The 24,453-nt window shown below is 46.3% G+C and overlaps 1 protein-coding gene across 3 annotated transcripts in view; it reads right to left on the bottom strand.

Annotated features, from left to right (window-relative positions):
* The window catches only part of glb1 (galactosidase, beta 1), a 163,091-nt gene that overhangs the window by 27,525 nt on the left and 111,113 nt on the right, over positions 1-24,453 (bottom strand). For 2 of the 3 annotated variants that reach the window (XM_041183431.1, XM_041183432.1), the window contains one exon: positions 10,018-10,804. The exons of the other annotated variant lie outside the window; for it this stretch is intronic. In XM_041183431.1, the coding sequence (XP_041039365.1) occupies positions 10,541-10,804 (264 nt within the window). In that variant the 3' untranslated portion in view covers positions 10,018-10,540. Of the gene's footprint in view, positions 1-10,017; positions 10,805-24,453 lie in introns of those variants that run through there. 3 annotated transcript variants of the gene reach the window in all.

The raw sequence follows: 24,453 nt of genomic DNA, 5'->3' as shown, positions 1-24,453 counted from the left end.
CTATGATTCTACAAAGTGATCTGTCTCTCAGTTGGCACTGTGCCTACATTTCTGTTGTTTCATTGTCTGGTCTACAGCATCACCAGTGTCGATCTCTCTCTGGTGTTTGTTGCAATATCCGTCTGCAGTCCTATTCCAGTTGCAAAACTGTGAAGCAACATGCTACCACAATCCGCAATTGGGTGTGAGGTACGTTCTGCAAGGCATGCCCTGACCTGTCCAAATATCAGAGCTTTACTTTGAAAACCCCGATAGCTTATTCAATTATTATGCTTGTCTGAATGAATGTTTTACTGCAGCGCATGGTGCTCCTCTGCAGAGGCATCATGAGCCATTGCAGTAGCAGGAACTCTTATGCCAGCTAGCAGCCACCCTGGCCTTTGACCCTGAGACCTGGGACACTGCTGCAGTACAAAGGCATCATGTTAGCTCCAGGAATGCTGCAAATCCCTGTGCCTGCCGTCGGAAATGAGCTGAACATTTAGGGAATGTAATTTTCATATAAATTTGAGACAAGCAATGTCACATATGGGTGACATTAAAAACCCTGGCAATGCTGGGAAATAGGTAAACCTGAAAATGTGATTACCCTCCTTGTATCTGTTAAATTGTATAAATTCAGCTGCCTTAATTGCATTGGTAACTTGCCCTATGAACAAATGAACAACAAATTGATCTGACAATGGTGCCCAGAGTTCTGTAGACTGGGCCTGTAGAATAAAACAACAACAAAAATGTATATTTATGTCGTGCCTTTGACCCAGTGAAAGATCCGAAGGTGCTTCAGAGGAGCGTCATAAAACAAAATATGACACTGTGGATGCAATTTTCCATGCCCGCTGATCGTTGGCCGTGTTTAGTGATGTGAGCGGACAATATGGTGAGAAGGCCAAAAATCAGTTTCACGACGTCGTGAAACCAGTTTGCGATCGTCTGTTCAGCTTGTCAATGACAGGCTGCGTTTCCCATGGTCAGACATCAGGAACCTCATTGCAATACATCTCCATATCATCATTATAAGGCCAGCTCGCCAGAATCATTCCCCCCACACTGGATCATCCAAGCACCTCGCCGACGCGTTTCGCAACTATACATAAGCAATGTGTACCTGGCGAGCTATACTTCATTCAAGACTTCGAGGTCTGTTTGCCTACTTTGCTTCAGGCAGCACTCGCAATCATTGCCAGGCTTCGCAGACAGCACCACATCACTCTTAGGGGGACTCACGGGCAGGTCTCCACCACCGAAATGAGCCGTAGGGTGAGGATGGCTTTTCAATGGCTGCAGGGCCAGGGCTTGCTTGGGGAAGGGAGAGAAATGGCCTCAGGCAAGGGAAGAGGCTGCAGGGTGAGGGCTGTACTGGGGGATGCGGGTATCGCAGGGTGTGTTTGGGGGGCACAAGTTGTTCTGTGCAAGTGGCATCAAGAAGGTGAGGGCTGAGGAGGCAGCCTCCAGAGGAGATGACGCCAGCTGGAGATGTGAGGGTGTGTGTGAGAGAGTGAGTAAATGATGTTCCTTGAGCTGACAGTGAGTGAGATGCCAGTGAATGTTTGATGGTCTTGAGTGTGTGAGTTTGGAGAGATGAGATGGTTGCCTTACCCTGGCAGCACAGATGAGATCATTCACCCTGTATCTGTATCAGATGGCTGACCTTTTCTGTGCAGCATTGGCACTGATCACCACTGCCATCGCCTACTAAGCCGGAGTGGTGAGATTGCTGCCCCTCCTGTGGCCAGAAGGCGAATAGAGGACATCAAAGTGGGTGTCCAAGGCATCCAAAAGGCACTTGAGGGACACATTACTAAAGTTGGGTGCTGCAATCTTCTTGCCTTTTGGAGCCATGTCTTCTGTGCAACAGTCCTGGGCTGCTAGCACTGAGAGATGAGCGTGTGGCTGCACTTTACACATGGCACCTGGCATGATGAAGCGGCGAGGTGACAGCGTGGGGAGTGCATCGGAGCCCGCCCGCCATGGAAATGGAGTGTTTCCTGGGAATGCATGATTAACAAGGCAGGATTGGGACAATACGGCATGAGAAGCCGCCATTGTGGCCAATGGGTAAAATGTTCCTTTTCCTGCCTGCTACCGAACTTAGTGCAAATCTGGGACGATTCCATCCTGAGCCACATGTGGAGACGTTAGGTCAGATGACTAAAAGCTTGGCCAAAGAGGTAGGCTTTAGGGAGGATCTTAAAGGAAGAAAGCAAGACAGAGGCTGACATAAAAGTTGAGGACTGTGGTCATCTTCTGTGCAATAGAGACAGCTGCAGGGGCTGTAAATCTTAGTTTAGAGAACGGAGCTTGGCTGCATAGCTTCCTGACTGAAGTGCAGCTCTTGGAAGCAGTCTTGAAAAGAGTACCAGGGTCTATATATTCTGCTGGATGGGTAATTCTGAGGTGCTCTGCTTTTTCCTCAACTATGCCTATGAAGCAGTGACACACATTAACAAGAGCAGATGGGGAAGCTGACGTTGTGGAACTTAGGACGAGTGCTTTAACTCCATTATCTATGTGTGGTGGCACTGGGAGAGTGTCCACTTCCTCAGCACGTTCTGAACCTGAATGTAGTTTGTCCTCAAGCATTGCTTCGGCGGAAGCCTAGAATAAATCAGAAATTCCTGGCCCTGCAAATGCCTATTTGTTGAATTATACCTCCTTCAAATATAAAGCTTTCTGCTTATGAGTCTCTGGGTGTGAACTTGGGCTACATCAAGTTGAAAATGAGTGATAGTAAAATTTCCATTGAGAAGAGAATTGGGTGGGGCGCAAAACGATTTGTTGTTTCCTATTTATACAATCGCTGTGGACCAATTTCATCCTTATATGATTATGTGACTTTCTGATTTTACAATTCTATACCTTTTTTGTATTTCTGTCATATTTTTCCTATCCTTTTTCATTGACTTATTGCTGTTGTGCTCAGTTTTTGCCCATTTCTCTTTTTAAGCTCGTCTTCGTCACTGTCCATTTTCATTTGTTGACTTTTACCCTTGTTTGTTCTATTATTGCCCTTTCTTCTTCCAATTATCTTCATTAAGGTGCCAATCCAAAACTATTTTAGATTTACTCCCATAGTGGCGATGTTGGTAACTCTGTAAATGATTTCCCATTGACTTCTCTGTTTGGATAAGTACTCATTGAAAATGGAACTTGCAGATGGGTGAAGATGCCTTTTGCACAATTACACAAAATACAACAAACTAACTTATTTCTAAAACCGCATGCCCAGAGTGTTTATCAGGTGCAGTATCTGTTTGTTACAACTGAAAGTAACTCAGTTCACGCTTTGTGAAATTAATGAGGGCACCAACTCACAGGAGCTGTAGTTGGTGCATATTGACACCTAACAGATCCCACTCGATAAGAAGCAACACAGAGATAGTGGATGTTTTCCAATGAAATTTAGCAGAAATAATTATTGAAAATCAAACCCTTCGAACTTAGCGAAGGGCTACATAGTACTCACAATTGTATCTTGCCGCCTTTGTTCCATGTCCCTTGATCCCCGTACCAAACCTAAATCTAGTGATCTCAGTCTTGAAAATTTCAATTATTTGAACATCTAGCCTTTTTTTATTGGAGGGGAAGAGTTCCAGATTTCCACTACATTTTGTGCGAGGAAGTGTTTCCTGATTTCACTCTTCAGTGACATAGCACAGATTTTAAGATTATGCCTCAAAGTCTGGATGCCCCCAGCAGAGGAAATCATTTCCTGACATCTTTCCTATCCGGTCTCTCATTGCTTTTTTTGTATCCCTTTTTTCACCTTTCAGAGCTCCCTCAGCTTGCCAGATTTCTGACTTTCCTGGCATCCGTGCAATTCTTTTATTTTAACTTGATACACTCTTCCCTTGGTCCTTGACTGTGGTGCTTAACCACACAAGTTCACTTTGCTTTTTAGTGATATACTGGTTCTCTATCTAAATACTAAATAATTCTTTGAATACTTACCAATGTTGGTCTGTAGATTACTCATTAATAGCTCTACTCATCTGACTGTGCTTAATTAATTACTCATCCTTCAAAGTTTTCCTTATTTAAATTTAAAACGTTAGAGTGCGACTCTCCTTTCTCAAGCTTAATATCAATTTCATTCATAGTCTGGTCAGCATTTGCACAATGCTTTTTACTGTAAGATTGTTAAAGAAATAAAGACATGCTTTTATTTGTCATCTTTTATAACCACCATTTATCTCAAAGCACTTTACAGCCAATGAAGTATTTTTTAAAATGTAGTCACTATTATAAAGCAGGAATTACAGCAACCAATTTGCATATAGCTAACTCCCACAAACAGCAATATGATAAAGGCCAGGTAATCTTTTTATGATAAAAACAAAAAAACTGCGGATGCTGGAAATCCAAAACAAAAACAGAATTACCTGGAAAAACTCAGCAGGTCTGGCAGCATCGGCGGGGAAGAAAAGAGTTGACGTTTCGAGTCCTCATGACCCTTCAACAGAACTAGGTGAATCCAAGGAAGGGGTGAAATACCCTTCCTTGGATTCACCTAGTTCTGTTGAAGGGTCATGAGGACTCGAAACGTCAACTCTTTTCTTCTCCGCCAATGCTGCCAGACCTGCTGAGTTTTCCAGGTAAATCTTTTTATGATGTTGATTGAGGGATAAATATTGGTCAGGACACGGGATGACTCACCTGCTCTTCTTTGAAATAGTGCCATGGGATTTTTTACACCCACTTGAGAGGGCAGATGGGGCCTTTGTTTAACTTTGTTTAACTTCTCACCTGAAAAATGACACCTCGGACAGTGCAGCACATCCTCAGAACTGCATTGGAGCATCAGCCTTGACTTTTATGCTCCAGCTTTGTAATTGGACTTGTGATAGAGAAATGAGAGTGCTACCCATTGAGCCACCTCTGATATCATGTCACTAACTTTATATCTTTACTCACCACCACACCCAGTGTTGTTGTGGAAATGGTCTTGAATACATTCTGCAAACCCTTAGCCTTTACTATTTGAGCTGTTCCACATTCAGCAGTCTACATGAAAATTAAAAGCTTTTATCACTGTTCTGTTCTTGCTACATGCTTCCCTGATCTCTGTATTCATGCATCCCTCCACACACAGCCCACATCACTACTGTCATTAGTTCTGTAGGTGACTCCGAGCAGAGTTTTCATCGCTTACTCTTCATTAACTGTACCCAAAATGTTACCATGGCCTGATTACTCTCACTGAAGTTCTTTGTCTCTAGCAATGGTAAATTGTGCTCATTGCCACACTCCCTTCTTTCCTAATATCCTGCCCCTTCTAAAGATATTATAACCTCAGGTTATAGCCACTTCCTTCTGGGGGCCACTACGTCAGCATGGTAAGCATGAATGTGCAGCATTTTGTGGTTTGATAGAAAATGACATTGGTTCTTTATTTCTGGTGCTTTAGATATGCAATGTTCAATAAATGCTGCATGTGATGCCTCATTAAGTTTCTCCAACTTTGCTCTTTTTGTTTCCTCCTTTACTTAATCTTCATAGCACAGGAAGAATGAATTTGGGCAAATCCATCGCTCTGATCCAAAAAAAAACTTTCTCCAGTACTCAGTGTAACTGGCAAGAGGAAGTTCACAATAGCAAAGAGCAAAAGATGGCCTTCTTGGGGATATAGCTATGTTTCCCATACTGCCACTTACATAGTGGTCAATCAGTCAGAGATTGGATTTAGACTGTTGAGGGAAATTGCACAGAAATGCTTTGATATACATGTGACACAGGCAGTACCACAGGCTCCGTACAGGCAGTACTGCAGGCTCCATACAGGCAGTACTGCAGGCTCTGTACAGGCAGTACTGCAGGCTCCGTACAGGCAGTACCACAGGCTCCGTACAGGCAGTACTGCAGGCTCCATACAGGCAGTACCACAGGCTCCATACAGGCAGTACCACAGGCTCTGTACAGGCAGTACTGCAGGCTCCATACAGGCAGTACCACAGGCTCCATACAGGCAGTACCACAGACTCCATACAGGCAGTACTGCAGGCTCCGTACAGGCAGTACTGCAGGCTCCGTACAGGCAGTACCACAGGCTCCATATGGCAAGGTCCATAAATGTTGCTCCTAGCTCCACAGAAATCTTCCAACCAGTCTGCACTACCCCATTCCCTGTCAGTGATAATCGCCCACATCAGAGCTGCCAGAATTCCTAACCCCAACTCAATCAACAGCCTCAACAGAAACAGAAATACCTGAAAAAACTCAGCAGGACTGGCAGCATCGGCGGAGGAGAGCACAGTTGACGTTTCGAGTACTCATGACCCATCAACAGAACTAAGTAAAAATAAGAAAGGGGTGAAATATAAGCTGGTTTAAGGGGGGTGGGGGGGAGAGAAGTGGGGGCGGGGGCTTTGTTGGGACAAGCAGCCAGTAATAGGTAGAGATAACCAAAAGATGTCACAGACAAAAGAACAAAGAGGTGTTTAAAGTGGTGGTTTTATCTAAAGGAATGTACGAATTAAGAGTACAAGGCAAGATAGACAAGGTACAGATAGCTCTAGTGGGGGTGAGGGAATACTAAAAGGTAGAGATAAACAATGGGTGGAAATACATTTAAAAATAATGGAAATAGATGGCAAAAGAAAAATCTATATAAATTATTGGAAAAAACAATAAGGAGGGGCAAGAAACAGAAAGGGGGTGGGGATGGAGGAGAGATGTTCAAGATGTAAAATTGTTGAACTCAATATTCAGTCCGGAAGGCTGTAAAGTGCCTAGTCGGAAGATGAGGTGCTGTTCCTCCAGTTTGCGTTGGGCTTCACTGGAACAATGCAGCAAGCCAAGGACAGACATATGGGCAAGAGAGCAAGGTGGAGTGCTAAAATGGCAAGCAACAGGGAGGTCTGGGTCATTCTTTGGGACAGACCGCAGGTGTTCTGCAAAGTGGTCGCCCAATTTATGTTTGGTCTCTCCAATGTAGAGGAGACCGCATTGGGAGCAACGAATGCAGTAGACTAAGTTGAGGGAAGTGCAGTGAAATGCTGCTTCACTTGAAAGGAGTGTTTGGGCCCTTGGACGGTGAGGAGAGAGGAAGTGAAGGGGCAGGTGTTGCACCTTCTGCGATCGCATGGGAAGGTGTCGTGGGAGGGGGTTGAGGAGTGGGGGTGATGGAGGAGTGGACCAGGGTGTCACGGAGGGAACGATCCCTGTGGAATGCCGCCGAGGGGATGAAGGGAAGATGTGTTTGGTGGTGGTATCATGCTGGAGTTGGCGGAAATAGCGGAGGATGATCCTTTGAATGCGGAGGCTGGTGGGGTGATAAGTGAGGACAAGGAGGACTCTATCATGTTTCTGGGAGGGAGAAGAAGGTGTGAGGGCGGATGCGTAGGAGATGGGCCGGACACGGTTGAGGGCCCTGTCAACCACCATTGGTGGAAAACATCGGTTAAGGAAGAAGGAGGACATGTCAGAGGAACTGTTTTTGAAAGTGACATCATCAGAACAGATGCGACGGAGGCGAAGGAACTGAGAGAATGGGATGGAGTCCTTACAGGAAGCCGGATGTGAGGAGCTCTAGTCGAGGTAGCTGTGGGAGTCGGTAGGCTTGTAATGGATATTGGTGGACAGTCTATCACCAGAGATTGAGACAGAGAGATCAAGGAGGGGAAGGAACATGTCAGAGATGGACCACATGAAAATGATGGAGGAGTGGAGACTGGAAGCAAAGTTAATACATTTTTCCAGACAACAGCATGAAGCAACACCAAAGTAATCATCGACGTACCAGAGAAAGAGTTGTGGGAGGGGGCCGGAGTAGGACTGGAACAAGGAATGTTCCACATACCCGATAAAGAGACAGGCATAGCTGGGGCCCATGCGGGTACCCACAGCCACAACTTTTATTTGGAGGAAGTGAGAGGAGTTAAAAGAGAAATTGTTCAGTGTGAGAACAAGTTCAGCCAGACGGAGGAGAGTAGTGATGGATGGGGATTGTTTGGACCTCTGTTCAAGGAAGAAGCTAAGAGCCCTCAGACCATCCTGGTGGGGGATGGAGGTGTAGAGGGATTGGACGTCCATGGTGAAGAGGAGGCAGTTGGGGCCAAGGAACTGGAATGATGTGACGTAAGGTTTCAGAGGAATCACGGATGTAGGTGGGAAGGGACTAGACAAGGGGAGAGAGAAGGGAGTCAAGATAACGAGAAATGAGTTCTGTGGGGCAGGAGCAAGCTGACACAATCGGTCTACCGGGACAGTGCTGTTTGTAGATTTTGGGTAGGAGGTAGAAGCGGGCCGTGCGAGGTTGGGCGACTATCAGGTTGGAAGCTGTGCAGGGATCTTTCCCTCCATGACACCCTAGTCCACTCCTCCATCACCCCCTACTCCTCAGCCCACTCCCACGGCACCTTCCTAAGCGACCGCAGAAGGTGCAACACCTGCCCCTTCACTTCCTCTCTCCTCACCGTCCAAGGGCCCAAACACTCCTTTCAAGTGAAGCAGCTTTTCACTTGCACTTCCCTCAACTTAGTCTACTGCATTCGTTGCTCCCAATGCGGTTTCCTCTACATTGGAGAGACCAAACGCAGACTGGGTGACCGCTTTGCAGAACACCTTCGGTCTGTCCGCAAGCATGACCCAGACCTCCCTGTCGCTTGCCATTTCAACACTCCACCCTGCTCTCATGCCCACATGTCTGTCCTTGGCTTGCTGCATTGTTCCAGTGAAGCTCAACGCAAACTGGAGGAACAGCACCTCATCTTTCGACTAGGCACTTTACAGCTTTCCGGACTGAATATTGAGTTCAACAATTTTAGATCTTGAACTCTCTCCTCCATCCCCACCCCCTTTCCATTTCTTGCCCCTCCTTTTTGTTTTTTCCAATAATTTATATCGATTTTTCTTTTCCCACCTATTTCCATTATTTTTAAATGTATTTCCACCCATTGTTTATTTCTACCTTTTAGTATTCCCTCACCCCCACTAGAGCAATCTGTACATTGTCTGTCCGGCCTTCTACTCTTAATTAGCACATTCCTTTAGATAATATCACCACCTTCAACACCTCTTTGTTCTTTTGTCTGTGACATCTTTTGGTCATCTCCACCTATTACTGGCTGCTTGTCCCAACAATCCCTCCCCCCCAACTTAAACCAGCTTATATTTCGCCCCTTTCCTATTTTTACTTAGTTCTGTTGAAGGGTCACGAGTACTCGAAACGTCAACTGTGCTCTCCTCCGCCAATGCTGCCAGACCTGCTGAGTTTTTCCAGGTATTTCTGTTTCTGTTTTTGTTTTGGATTTCCAGCATCCGCAGTTTTTTGCTGTTATCCATCAACAACCTGCCTTGCGTAGCTTAGAAATCAATGCCAGGGACCACTGGATCTCTTAAAGGAGAAACTGAATCAATATTTGCAGCAGAGATTAAGAGGATTTGTACATGGGGAAGTAAGATTACTTGTAGATTGTACAGCAAAGAGCAGCACAGACACAGGGTGAATGACCTCTTCCTGTGTTCCATTGATTATAATTCATTACTCCCTCTGGAATAAAGGGCCAGTGAAAAACCTACCTTGTTTCCATCCGCAGCCTGGCATCTTAATTCAAGTTAGTAAAAAAAAAAACTCTTCTATCCTAGTAACATCAAAAGGGCTTTAACCTGTTTCCAAAACATTGATTGTACCAATATCCAGTTGTGACTGTTGACTAATTCTTTCCACCAAGATGCCTCTCCTTTTTAAACCGTGCCTACGATTTTTTTTGCACTATTAACTAAGTTGGTGCTCTACCTAAGTAGTTCCCCTGAGGCTGAAACAGGGCAGGAGGATGGGAGATGTGTGTCACTGTGTCTCCAAACTTGCACTCCAGTTGGGCTAAGTTTAAGGTTGTAGTTTATCTATTGCAGCTGACTCCGCTCACTTTCCGACTCCTCGTGCAGTCAAGGAGGAAGAGACTGACAGCAACGGATGTGAACTGTTCTGGAGAGAGCCCACCAAAGCTCACTCTATTCCAGCCTGACATTCAAGAAACCCATTGAGACTTACATAGTTAAATGAATAAAGAGAGTAAATTAAAAATCCTTCCGTCTTTATTATTAGCCTTAAAAATACAATTGGAAGTTTGATAATCAGGATTTATTATCTACATTCATTGATAAAGTTACAATCATGCCCTGATTTTCTCCAAAGCTTATGTTAAATCTAATAAAGGTCAACATTAAACTAACCAATGTCATTGTGATCACCCCCAAAATCAGTTTCATTTCTTGGCAATTATATTTTTTACACACGTTATCTATTACTCCAATGAAAGGTTGTCGAAGGCTCAGTGGGGCTTTCTGCAGTTTCAAGAGCAGAGGGAAAGCCGTAGATCTGTGCAATAATTCTTTCATTTCATTCATACAATATTTTCCCTACAAACCCAGATGGTTCTATGGTCACAACATTGGTTTATTTATCAGCAATTTGAGTCAGCAAAGAAAAAACTGATAGAATAGCATTAGCTTCTGTTAAAAGTGGCAAAAGACATGATCATCAGTGCTTGTCCTCACATACTAACCCCTCACATCAGATTAAGATTGTTAAGCATTTTGTTCACGCATGCCAAGAATACCTATTGAAAGTTCTGCTGTGTAGGCTTGTGTAAGCTGAGGTACCATTCAAAACAGGGGTGTCCACAAATTCCACAGCGCAGTTTGTGTTAAGCTCTCCTACACATGGTGCGTTCTCCAACTCCAGCACCGTGATGTTGTTAACTGCAGAGGTGCTAAGAATATGAGCAGGAACATACAGAGTGATTTGTGGACCTCTAGCCGGCCAGTAGCGACCAAGGTTGAAGCCATTGATCCACACTTGACCCTGAAAAAAGCCAAAAAAGCATATTACAATAAACTTCCTGATCAGTGGCTTCACAGTCCCGAAATTCAGCACTACCTAAATTAAGGAGGATGGAAAGTACCTGACTTTCAAGCTGTGCTTCACCTACTTGTTAAAAATGAACCTGTCATAGATTTACAGGACATTGTTCACGTCTTGCCAGAGCAAACCCAGATTTCCATTCTGAAAGAACATTATGGACTAGTTGGGTTTTTACAATAATTCAGTAGTTTCATGGCAGCTTCTTATTCCAGACTCATAATTACCTGAATTTAAATCCCCCAGCCAACATGGTGGGATTTGAGCCCATGTTCAATGTATTATTAGTTCAGGCTTCTGGATTACTGGCCCAGTAACATAGCCACAATGCTATCGGACTGGTGCACTTCATTGGCTGTAAAGTACTTTGGGACATCTTGTGGTCCTGAAATGTGCTATATAAATAAAAGTTTATTCTTTGTATAGTAAAACTTCCAATGGCGGAAATAGTGAGGTGGAAACAGGATGTTCTGCACTTCTGGAACAAAGACAAAAATACCTGGAAAAACTCAGCAAGTCTGACAGCATCTGCGGAGAGGAACACAGTTGTGCACTTCTGCTTGACCATCTCTGTATGCCCACTTCCAACAGAATTTCTGGTTTGGCTGCGGGTTGTATATTCACAGCTCAAAGATCCTGCCCACTCACATGGCCAGTGATGGGGAGGGCACGGTTACGAGGCTGGAATTCTGGAGTTTGCTGGAGAAACTTCCAGCCTGTTGCAGGCTCACAAAGGGGAGAAGAGTCAGGGGTAGAAGCTTGGAAGGAAATCTGCACTGCATTCAGTGGGTATTAGCAGGGCTGCACTCCTTCGGATTCCAGGCACACTCTCCAGAGGGGAACACTGCACAATGCTTAGGTTGAAAGGGTCAATGCAATATGCAGTTCACATAGAACATAAGAAATTGGAGGAGTAGGCCATTCAGCCCTTTGAGCCTGCTCCAGCATTCAATAAAATCTTCTACCTCAACTCTACCTTCCTGTACTATCCCTTAATTCCCTTAGCTTCCAAAAATCTATTGACCTTTGTCTTGAATATTCTCAATGACTGAGCGCTCAGGGCTCTCTGGGCTACAGAATTCCTGGGATTCACAACCGTTTGAGTGAAAAAATTGTTCTTCATCTTAGTCCTAAATGGCCAAGTCCTCACTCTGAAACTATGATCCTATATTCCCCAACCAGCAGAAACACTACCCTGTCAAGCCCCTTATGAATTCTATGTGTTTTAATTAGATCGCCTCTCATTCATCTACATTCTAGGGGATACAGGCCTAGTTTGCTCAATCTCTCATAAAATAATCCTCTCCAACCCAGGAATCAGTCCAGTGAATCTTTGGCCTCTAGGGCAACCAAATCTTTCCCTTAGGTAGGGAGGCCAAAACTGCACATTGTGCTGTGGGTGTGGCCTTATCAATACTCTGTGTACGTGTAAGACACATGGGATTGAGGATTGGTTAATAGACAGAAGGCAGGACTTGGGCCGCAGTTGTTTATGACCTATATTAATGACTTAGATGAGGAGACTGAGTGTAGCATGTTCAAATTTGCTGACAATACAAAGTTAGATGGGAAAGATAAGCGAGGGAGCCAGAGCAAGACTGCAGAGGGTTACAGACATATGGTGAATGGGCAAGAACAAGGCAGGTGGAGTACAAGATGGTGAAGAGTTATGTCACCCACTTTGGTAGGAAAATGGACTACTTTGCTCTTATACTCCAATCCTTTTGGGACAAAAACTAACATAATACCTGCCTTCTGATTTGCTTGCTGCACTTGCATGTTTCTGTGATTCAGGTACACGCCCAGGTCCCTCTAAATACCCATGTTTCCCAGTCTCTCACCATTCAAAAGATACTCTGTTTTTCTATTTTTCCTACCAAAGTGGGTGACGAACTCTTCACCACCTTGTATTCTATCTGCCATGTTCTTGCCCATTTACCCTAAGTTTATAACCCTCTGTGGCCTCGTTCTGTCCTCCTCATCCATCCTTCCCACCCAACTTTGTATTTTCACCAAATTTGTCAGTCTCCTCATCTAAATCATTAATATAGATCATAAATAGCTGAGGCCCAAATACCACTGTCTGTCCATTTACCAATCCTTAATCCATGGTAAAATATTACCCCCAATCCCATGTATCCTAATTTTATACAATAATCTGGTGTGACACCTTATCAAATGCATTTTGAAAATACAAATACAAAACAACCAGGGTTCTCCCGCATCCATCTTACTAATTACATCTTCAAAACTCTAACAGATTTGTCAAATATAACTTCCCTTTCATAAATCTATGTTGATTCTGCTTAACCACATTATGATATTCTAAATGCCCTGTACCACGTCCTTAATAATAGAGTATAGCATTTTGCATCCTCCTGATGCTAGGCTAACTGGTCTATGGTATCTTATTTCCTCTGTTCCTCTTATTTTAAATAGCAAGGTTATATTAGGGGAGGTGACAGTGTAGTGATAATGTCACTGGACAGGTAATCCATAGGCCAAGGCTAATGCTCTTGACATGGGTTCAAATTCCACATTAATAAATCTGGAATATAAAGCTAGTCTCAGTGATGGTGACCATGACAAGCATCATTGATTATCATAAAAACCCATCTGGTTCAATAATACCCCTTTAGGAGAGAAAATCTGCCACCCTTATCTGGTCTGGCCTACATTTGACTCCAGATCCACTGCAATGCGGTTGACTCTTAATGCCCTCTGAAGTAGCCTAGCAAGCCACTCAGTCCAAGGGCAATTAGGGATGGGCAACAAATGCTGGTCTTGCCAGTGATGCCAACATCCCATGAAAAAATAAATTATAAAAAAACTGCTACCTTCCAATCTTTGGAAGGTGCTCTAGAATCTAAGGGGTTATAGAAGTTTTAAACCAATGCATCAACTAACTCTGCAGCTTCCTCAGCAGGTTGTCAGCTCCAGGAGATTTGCCACCTCTTGGTCCCATTAATTTCTCCAGTACTGATTTCTTTAAGTTCCTCATTCTCGCTGGAGCCTTAGTCCCCCATTTTTTCCAGAATATTTTTTGTGTCTTCTACCATGAAGCTGGATACAAAGTATTTGTTTAATGTCTCTGCCATTATTTTCATTATAATTTCATCTATCATGGGCCTACATTTACTTAAGAAACATTTACCATTTGATTGTGTGTCTCCTCCTAGTCTATTCTTTTACCCTTTTTCTCTTTACTTATTACATCTTTGTCCCTCCTTTGCTGAATTTTAAAATCCTTCCAATCCTCAGCTTTCTACTCTCTTTTGGCAACATTCTAAGCCTCTTCCTTTGAGCCAACACTATTTTTAACTCTTCTCAGTAACACAGTTAGGTTACTTTTTCTATGGGTTTTTTGTGCCTTAAAATGTATGTTTGTTACAAATTATATTTTAATTCTTTAAATGCTAACCAATGTTGTCCATCATACCTCTTAATGCAGTTTCACAGTCTCCCTTAGCCAACTTCCCCTCATATCTTTGTAGTTTGTTTTGTTTCTTGATTATACCCTGCCCCACATTACAACTGTTGGGACCTATAAACAACTTCTAGAAACAGTTTCACTGGGGAGATCAAACACAGACTGGGTGGCCGCTTTGTGGAACACCTTTGGTCTGTCTGCAAGCATGACCCAGACCTCCCTGTCGCTTGCCATTTCAAAACACCACCCTGCTCTCATGCCCACATGTCCGTCCTTGGCCTGCTGCATTGTTCCAATGAAGCCCAACGCAAACTGGAGGAATAGCACCTAATCTTCCGATTAGGCACTTTACAGCCTTCCGGACTGAATATTGAATTCAACAACTTCAGACCCTGAACTCTCTCCTCATTCTTACCCCCCCCCCCGCACCGCCCCCCCCCCCAACTTCTTTAAAAATTTTATCTTATTTTTATCCACTTATTCATTTGTTCACTTTATCCCCTTTTTATCTCTTTTTCTATCATCTTTCCACTGCTCCCTCCTCCCCACCCAAAAAGGGTCACCTGTTACTTATTCCATGTTGTTCTTCTACAGAGTGCTGATCCTCGTTCTGCTATTCACACATTCTGCTTTCTTATCTTTAAGCCACTATCAGCACCTTCTTTAGCCCTTACCATTATCACTAACACTCCCCTCGTCTTTTTGTCCATGATATCTTTGTCAATCTCTCCTTAGGCCCCACCTCTCGCTGGCTTTCTATCCAGCTGCACCTGCTCCACCAGCCCCCCCCCTTAAACAGTATAAATTTCATCACATTTCCACTTCTCCTCAGCTCTGAAGAAGTCATACGGACTTGAAACATTGGCTCTGTTTCTCTCTCCACAGATGCTGTCAGACCTGCTGAGTTTTCTCCAGCATTTTCTGTTTTTATTTCAGATTTCCAACAAGCACAGTATTTTGCTTTTAACAATTTCTGCCTTTTGACATTTCTTAGCTCATCCACCCAAACTGGTTCTATGCCTTTATTTTCTGAGCTAAGATCCTTTCTTACTACTGTCTTATTACATTTTTTTGTCAAGGTAATCCCTCTTTTTCAATTTGCCTATCTCTTCTGAAAATTAAGCATGTTCTGATGTTCATACAATGATCAGAGATCACACAGAGTGGGACAAATTGCTAGAAGAGGGAGAAGGGTTCTTAGCGGGAGGCCATATCAGTTCAGGGTGTTCGTGTAACAATTCTTCTGCATGAACAGCAATGAACAATATTGGCGGTGTCTGTGCTTCACTAAGGAGGCTGTCACTGAAGTCTGCCATTTGCTGCAGCCACAACTCCAACCTCAGAGCAACATAAGTTGCCATTGGCTGAGAAGGTGACTGTGATTGTGAACGTTTATGTCTCTGTCTTCTAGGGTGTGGCTGGTGATATGAGCAATGCCTCATAGTTAACAGTGCACTGCCCCATAAGGGAGGTCGCTACGGGCCTTGATTCAAAGATATGGAACAGAAATAAAACAGCAAGAAAGTTTCAGATTTGTGGAGGACTATGAAGATAAAGTGGCCTAAAAATGTCCAATACCAAATGTGCATGCCACAAATTATCCTTTCAACCTGTTACATTTGTAATGTTACCCAATGCAAAGCACTCAGCCAAAGCTCTTTTATTTATGGCCTCACACTTCGACTTTCACTTGAAAGGCCAGATACGCTTGCAACGTGATATAGCTGCACAGTCATTTAATCACATGCAATGGAAGCAGTATGGACTCAACTGTCAATATAGACTCTCTATATATAAATTCCCAACATCTCAAAATTACTTTTCTGTCTGCAAAGCAATCTGACTCATGACAAAAAGGAAGTTGTACAAGAGGCCTCCCTCCGCTAATCTAACACCATTAATGTAAGTCAAAGAGGCAACACTAATCACTGCCAACAACGAACACGTGGAGCGAGTGGAGCACAGTGAAGTCAGAGTCCTCCTTCCAGTTGGAGATTATTACTGAGCCTATTTTATCATGTTCTTCACTCCCTACTCACTCATTTCTTGCCACCTAATAGTGGTGGAAAGTGCATGGTCACAGCCGTACTGTTTGAAGAAGCATTCTGTCAACTCTTCCATTTCTGCTTCGAGGCAAAGCAAGAACACCTCCCAGAGTTTGGGTTAACCAACCAAAGGTTATAACATTATAGCATCCTTCAAGGCTCACTTCACCAGCTGCAAGTGAGAGAACAGACTCTGGGGAGATTAGGCAGTAAGGAAGTCACACCAGGACAGCATGGGTGAATGGAGATAGAAGTGAAAGTATTAATGAAGGATCCTTCCACAGCAGGAGGGCCTGGGGATTAGAACCTACTATACGAGTGCTCTAAGCTTTGCATTGGTGTAGCAGGGTTTATTCAGCGTTACAATCCACCATTGAACAAGGGCATCCACAGTGGAGGCCCTACTTGCAAAGGTTCGACGCCCACGTGGAGTAGCTTTTGTAGTATTATCGAATTGGATCAATATGCATAGCACAGCTAATAATTGAAGCTTCACCTAACTGTCACAAAGCTTTTAGCCATTACAGGCAGTTCTCGTCTTTACAACGTTTGAGTTATGACAAACGGCATCCACGACATTTATAAATTGACACCCTGATTTGACTTTCCCATGTCGGTTTCAACTTTACGTTGCCAGCGAACGTGTTCATGTGAGCGCATCGACATCCTGCGCCGGCCATCTCCCTGACTCAAGACACTCAGCTGCTGCTCTGACGCCATTAGTACAGGAACATACTATATTTCTATATGTATTTTTAGCTTGTGATTTTTTTTTAATGCTGATACGATTGTTATTTACAATATAAATACCTTAATGTTGCTATATTGCAGGTCTATAATTGATTGAGTACAAAATTCTAGGCTATTTTGGTGAAAATAGGGTACCAGTCCTTGGTTCAAGAACCAATCCCCCATTTATAACATTGTTCTTATGGGAAAACCGGTTCCAAGTTACGACATTTTGACTTAAGACACGGTTTTCAGGAACCAATTATGTCGTAAGTTTGAGGACTGCCTGTATGTTGATAATCTCCGAGAATTTAGAGGCTGGGGGCACATTAACAAAGGAACACCTCTTAAGTCCTTTAAGATTTAACATGGGCACACAAAGGGTGGAATTTTACCACGGTGGGATTTAACAGCACCGTTGAAGGCCATGGAGTTTTGAATGGCTCGCCGCATTTTACAGCCCAGCTTCTGCCATAACGGGGTTGTAAAATTCCGCCCAAGATGTCAAAAGGAGTGCTCCACAGGCCAGAATTTTGCCCTTGACAGGCGGGAGGGCCAGACTGACTCGGCGGGGGGAGGGCAGCCGATTGCCGCCGCCGAAACGGGTCACGCCGCCATTTTCCGCGGGCCGGCCAATTAAGGCCCACCCAGCGGGTTAGCGACTCCCGTGGAGAATAGGAAAAGAGTCGCTGAGGCAGGCGGCCTCAGACCGCTGGTTCCAATGGGGAGCGGGCAGCCTGTATAAAGAGTGGCCAGGCAGCCTGCTTGAGGCAGTGCACCATGGCCACTCGGGGGGAGAGAGAGAGGCAGCTGTGGTTCCACAGGAGCAGGAGGAGGGGGGGCAGGCTGCAGGAGAGGCCGGAGGTGGGGAGGCCACTGTGTCCCTTGATTCTCTGATGCCTGCCTTGCAGTCCTCCTCTGAGAGGTTTCCAGTCGTTGGGGATGTATTGTATCTGGATGATGGGAGGAGGAGGGCCCCCACCCCCACCCACCCGTGTCACCAGGCAGGCATGGGAGGAGGTGGGTGACGCTGTCAGCGCCCACGATGATGTGCGGCGTAAGGGCTTCCAGTGCCGCAAGAGATTCAATGATTTGCTGTGCTCCAGGCGGGTGAGTACCATGTCGGCCTTGGCCATTTGACCCAGCAGGAAGCCTTAGCCTTTGAGCCCTCCCCCCATCATGTCTTTCTGACATTACTGCATTGGGCATCTGGCGAACGCTGGGTGGGCAAACGGGTACTGACCATGTTTACATCAGCCTTAGTGGTTGAGGAGAAGATGGGTTCTCCCTGCAGCATATGTTGGTGTTTGTGGCATTTGAGTAGTCTGGGGGCAACCTGCAGGGGAGGCCGCTGGACACATACTCAGAACTCCAACAAATGTCTTATTGATGGTGATGAGATGGTGGAAGGAGAACCTCAAGGTGTCGTGGCCAAGTGCCATCTGCTGGCATCAGCGCCGCACCTAGTCGCGCCTCCTTGCCATGGGCGCTAAGACCCGTGTGTTATTCAAAGTGATGGACGGTGAATGTGTCCAAGGTGGCCGTTGGGGGAGGGGGTTGGGAGCAGCCGTACTATCTTCTGGGGACTGATCACCAGTAGTGTGGACAGGAGCCACTGGAGGCCTCAGATGGGCCACTGCGGTTGGGGTGCAACATGCGCGTGCAGAGTACATGAGCGATCAGCCCCAATAAAACCTCTTCTCTGTTCTGCAGGCAAAAAGTGAACACAATCAGAGGGAGCGCCAGAGGACTGGAGGTGGGTGCGCCCTCCTCCAGCACCTCAGAGCCTTTGAAGAGCAGGCCATGGAGTTGGGCAGGAGGCAGGAGGCCAGGGCGGCTGGGGGCGGTGAGGCTGGAGACAAGCGGCCAGGAATTTGAGGTCCACAGTCCCATCCACTCTGTCTGCCCAACATCCAAACCACTGATGGTTGCTGCAGTCGTCAATGCTGCAACACTGCTCATTCACAGACTGAGACATTCTGACGTGTGGGTCATACACAAAGGTCCCTCATCCCCTTGAGGAATCGTGTCTCCACCACCTTCCAAAGTCACCTTATCCCATTTGTGACCACTATCACCATGGTCTAACATGCCATTGGATCGCTGCTGCACAGCCAAAGAGTTATTGTATCTGAGGGGGTTTGGGACCTCCAGCTCCCTTTCAGCCAGTGTGTCCCACATTACTCTGTCTGAAAGGTCCTCAGTACCTCAGCTGTGACCCTCACGGCACTCAACTTAGATGAATGTCACCATGTTACTCATCCCAGCGCCAAGGGGAAATGTTGCCTTCTGCCCACCCGGTCTATGCCCATCCTTGGAATGAAGGGCAATAATGTGACCTCTCAATCTCCTGTGATTCACGGCAAATGTCACAACTGTTTGCGATGTTTCCTCAGCCCCGCAACTATCCAGGCCACAATGTATCCAGGTCAGGTACCTCTGCACTCTCCCCACTCCGACGGTACATAACAAGTCATGAGGCATTCCTGGGGCCATCTGACCAGCCTGTCTGTATGCGCGTCTAATGTTTGGGCCTCCTCTTGACTCTTTTCCACCTCACCAATGTTCGTCTCCTTAGGATCTTGAATGGTGAGCAACTTATGAGGCTGGGGGGGAAAGGGATGAAAGATTTATCTGACAGTCCGCTAACTAATGCAGTGTCCTTGTTGTTAATTTCAGCATCACCACCGTATGGCTGTGCCCAAAGATACCACAGCCCCCCTTGCACATCTGAGGCCCAAGACGTGCAATTTGCGGCACATATTTTCAGCCAGCCAGGCACCAGCTCAGACACAAACACCTCGGTGGGGAATTTACCATCGGCTAGTGTCCCGGGTGACAGTGGAGAGGGCACTTCACAAATTGCTGGAGGAGATGGTAGGGGCAGAGAGTGCCAATGGCGCCAGCAGCCGGAGGGCTGCAGGGGACCAGGCACATGCTGAGTCCGGCATTGATGACGTGCCTCTGGAGTTGTCCCCAATGCAGCAGCTGCAGGACAAGCAGCAGGAATCACGTTTGCATCTGGCAGGGTTGCATGAGGGATTGGTCTCAGCAATGGAGGAGTCCAGGCAGAATGCATGTGAAGGCATGAACCTCAGGGCAGAGCTTCAGGCTTCCTCTGCTGAGAGGTTAGTGACTCTCATGGAGAGGGGGTTCGATCGGATGGAGAATCTTCTGATTGGGATACGCTCTGACCTGCAAGCCCTCACAGCGGTACTGGCCACGGGTGGTCATTCCCAATGTGGGAGATGTTGTGGGCACCAAGCGTCAGCACTCGGTGCCCATGCATCTGCGGTGAGCAGGGAGGTCAAAAGGGACCACTGGGGAGGTGCCAGTTCAGGAACTGGCAGCTCCCTCCCAGGCAGGGCCAGCCCAGGCTCCACGAGCCATAGGACGGCTGCCAAGGTCATCGAGGCCAATAGGACAGCAGAGTCAGCAGCTGTCTCAGATGCCACACTGAGCAATGGGACAGTACCTAGACGTAGCACCCGCAAACATAAGCATAATGCACGTCAGGCACTCCACGGGTTTGTCACTGGTGATTTTGTGTTGGCCTTAGAATAGGGAACAATATACTTATGTTTGCAATGGAGACGTTTCTGTTATATTTTGGACATAATAAAGTCCACTTTTCTGACCATGGCTGAGGGTGTTCCCTTTGTGCTGCATTTGTATGAGTTTTGAGTGGACATTGATGTTTCTGTACTAAGCCCTTAGTTGCAGCTGATGAGGTGGAAGATGTAGCACCTAAGTGCCAGGTGTGGAAGCGCCAGGCAATGCTGGTCCTGCTGATCCATGTGTGTGGAGCTAGCTGAAGGTTCATTGGATTAAAGTATCCCGGGTGTCCTTGCCTCCTTGGTGTAGTAGCGGGTCGACGTGCTGCCCCTCATCATCGCCCTGTGCTTCCTCATCCTCTGAGGCACTGCTGGATTCATCATGTGCAGCCTCATCCACTGAGTCAAGGTCTTCATCATCAACTGCATCCCCCCTTTCCTGCGCAAGATTATGCAGGGCGCAGCAGACTACCACTATCAGAGAGACGCGATCTGGGGGGTACTGGAGTGCGCCCCCTGAGCAATCCAGGCAACGGAAGTGCATCTTGAGAAGACCGATGGCTCTCTCCACCACAGCCCTTGTGGTGCCGTGGCTCCTATTGTGCCGCTGCTCAGCTTCTGTTCCTGGATGCCAGAGAGGCGTCATGAGCCACCTTCTGAGGGGATAGCCCTTGTCACCCAGCAGCCATCCATCCAGCCGGGCCTGAGCACTGAAGAACCCCGGCACCTGGGAGTGTCTGAGGATGTAGGCGTTGTGGGAGCTGCCTGGGTATCTTGCACAGACTTGTAGAATCAGCATCCTGTAATCACACACTATCTGCACGTTCATGGAGTGGAAGCCCTTCCTGTTGATGAAGGCACCGGGCTCACCTGCTGGCGCCTTGATGGCCACATGTGTACAGTCTATAGCACCCTGGACACGGGGGAAGCCAGCAATGGCCGCGAAGCCTCTGGCTCGCTGTGCCTGACTTGCCTGGTCACAGCGGAAGTGGATGAAGGTGGATACTCATCTGAACAGGGCATCTGTAACCTGCTTGACACAAGTGTGGACAGCTGATTGGGAGGCACCGCAAAGATCATCCACTGAGCCCTGGAAGGAGCCAGAGGCATAGAAGTGGAGGGCAACTGTGAGCTTCAGAGTCGCTGGCATGGGGTGTGCTCCCACACAGTTAGGAGATATCTCAGGGCCAATCATCTGACAGATATAGTTGACTGTTTCCCTTGACAGTCGGAGCCTCCTTTGGCACTGCACCTCAGTCATAATGAGGTAGCTGCTTCGCCGCCTGTGTAACCTGGCAGCAGGATAGTGGCATCTTCTGTGGTCCCTTGCACCTTGGACAACCTCTTGGCCCTGCGCCCCTTGTGCCTGCACCTGGCCTCCCAAAGGTGGCTCCCTTGGAGGCTGACTGTCCAATCCTGGCCTCCTCCTTATTCTATCCCTCCTTTCCTCTTCAGAGAAGCTGCCTCCAGTGGAGATGTCAGAACTCATACCCCCAGGCTAAATGGAGGCCTCTGGAGAGCTGCAGGCCCGAGAAAGATTAATCTCTGCAGACTGGTTTCAAAGTACACAAGAAGCTCTTGGAAATCGATGAGAACTGCTAACAATCTCACAGGCCACTTTTAAACACTTTCAGCAATTAAAACTTCATAGAAAACATGAACAACCCCTCTGAGTCCACATATCCCGCCAGTGCATGACTTTTATTAACAAAATCTCCTACCCGCCTGCCCGTTGGGCCTGGGCGTTGAGCCAAAGTTCCCACGGTCCCCTTAAAATCCTGGACAATTGGCAAGTTAAGGGTCTTAACGAGGCCTTTAATTAATGGCGGGCGCATGTACCCCTACATAGTGCGCCCACCGACCAAAATGCCACAGGACGCTCGCGCGACATTTTTAAGCGCTGACATGTGGGTTCCAGCACCCACACGTCAGCCAGAAAATTCTGCCCATAGTTCAGCAATTCCAAAAGTAATGGTTTCCTGAACTCTACAAAGATGCTAGGTCTCAAACACAAAAGATTGGCGTCTACCTCCAAAGTCTTTACCTCAAAATGACTTGTTTTCAGGACAGGAATGTACGAAAGACCACGGATATAGCCTAGCGGCTAAAATGAATATTCAGTTACAATATAACAAAAATTAATATGACCAGTCATAATGATGGAGTCCCTTTTAAGCTCATGCCAATTAGGATGTGTGTCAGCTTGGTACAGTGGCACTCTTCTGTCGGAGTCAGAGGTTATGGGCTCAAGTCCCATTGCAGGTTCTGAGCATGTAGTTCAAGCTGACATATCAATACAGTTAAGTGAGACGTGGTTCGAGGTGATTGTAATTGAGGCTCTAACCTGCTACGTGAGTGAATGTAAAAGATCTCTCAGAGCATTTTACTTTTATTTTCCTGCTCAATAATCCACCTTTGACCAATGCCACCAAAAAACTGAAAAACTATTATTTGTAGCAACATGCTGCACATATATTGGCTGCTGTTTCTACTTTCAGTGTAACAGTCACCACTCTTCAACCCTTATTCATGGGATGGGAAGTGCCCGGGGACATCCTGAGGGTGTGAATAATGATATAAAAATGTATTAGCAGGCACAAAAGCCTTGGTTTGATTTGCCATTTATGCCACCATGCTGCATTTCCCAATGGTAGGCACCACTTGCCAAAGTGCTGAATAAATGCCATTCATAGCCAAGCAAATCCTGGTGTGATCAGCAGCAGTGGCCTTGGGCAGGCTGATGAGATAGACAGGTTTGTTTTTTAAAACTTGGGTAAGGGTGTCAACTTCCACTACTATCATCCTTTACCTCAACTTCTGGCATTTTACTTGTGACAAATTATGTCACCGCTGCCCCCACCCTACCCACAACACACCCCAGCCTGCTTGGCCACAGTCACCTCTGGGGGTTATAGCCTGCTCTCAACCATGCAGGGGTTGAGAGACGACCTTTTCCAGGCAGCACTGCAGGAACCTCCTTCCTGATCTGTGGGAGGTGATGATGTTTGGGAACCAAACTGGCCCAACTCACTCGAAGGCATCAGGGTGAAATATTGTTTTAAGATCTCCCAGAGGGCTTCGTTTGGCCTCTGGGAGATTGATGCAGCTTCCAGGAGACTCCCAGCCATTCCAGGATGGCTGACAAACCTAGTGCCAAGGGACAGGGTTCAACGGTCAGCAAACGGTACAGATCAGCCATGATCTAATTGAGTGGTGGATCAGGCTAGGGGACAGAATGGCCTGCTCCTGTTCCAACATCCTGAAGGTCCGCAGCCATTCATGGCGGAACAATTGGCCATCCATTCCCTCAGCCCATAGACCGCTGAATTTATTCATGGCAGGTTAGACAGATTTTTGATAGACAAGGAAGTCCAGGGTTATGTGAGGTGGGTTAGGGGTTGGGCAAAGTGTAGTTGATACCACAACCAGGTCAGCCGTGATCTTATTGAATGGCAGAACACGCTGAAAGGGCAGAATGACCAACTCTTGCTCCTAAGTGCTCTGTTCCTGAAACTTCCCTAACGCGGGGATGCTGTGGCAAACACTCACCAGGAGAGGAAGCAGGATAACAGGCTTCCCCTTTCTGGATCTTCAATGGATTTCACAGTGGTACCACTTGGTTCAAACCATCTCTGGCGGCTTTGTTGCTGAAGATGGGTGAAATGAGGAGCAACTATGCAATGGCTGATGCTTCGGAAACAGCTCTAAAACTGCAGGACAGGGTCTACTTGTAGCCTCAACCTGGCTCTGTGAACAAGCAGGTCAGAGCCCAGTGAGATGCCTCCATAATTCAGTGAGAACTCAAACTTTGAGACACATAAGCCAATTTGGTAT

This window comes from Carcharodon carcharias, chromosome 3 (genome assembly GCF_017639515.1).
Source record: "Carcharodon carcharias isolate sCarCar2 chromosome 3, sCarCar2.pri, whole genome shotgun sequence".
Lineage (NCBI taxonomy): Eukaryota > Metazoa > Chordata > Chondrichthyes > Lamniformes > Lamnidae > Carcharodon > Carcharodon carcharias.
This window is presented reverse-complemented; position numbering and strand designations above follow the sequence as displayed.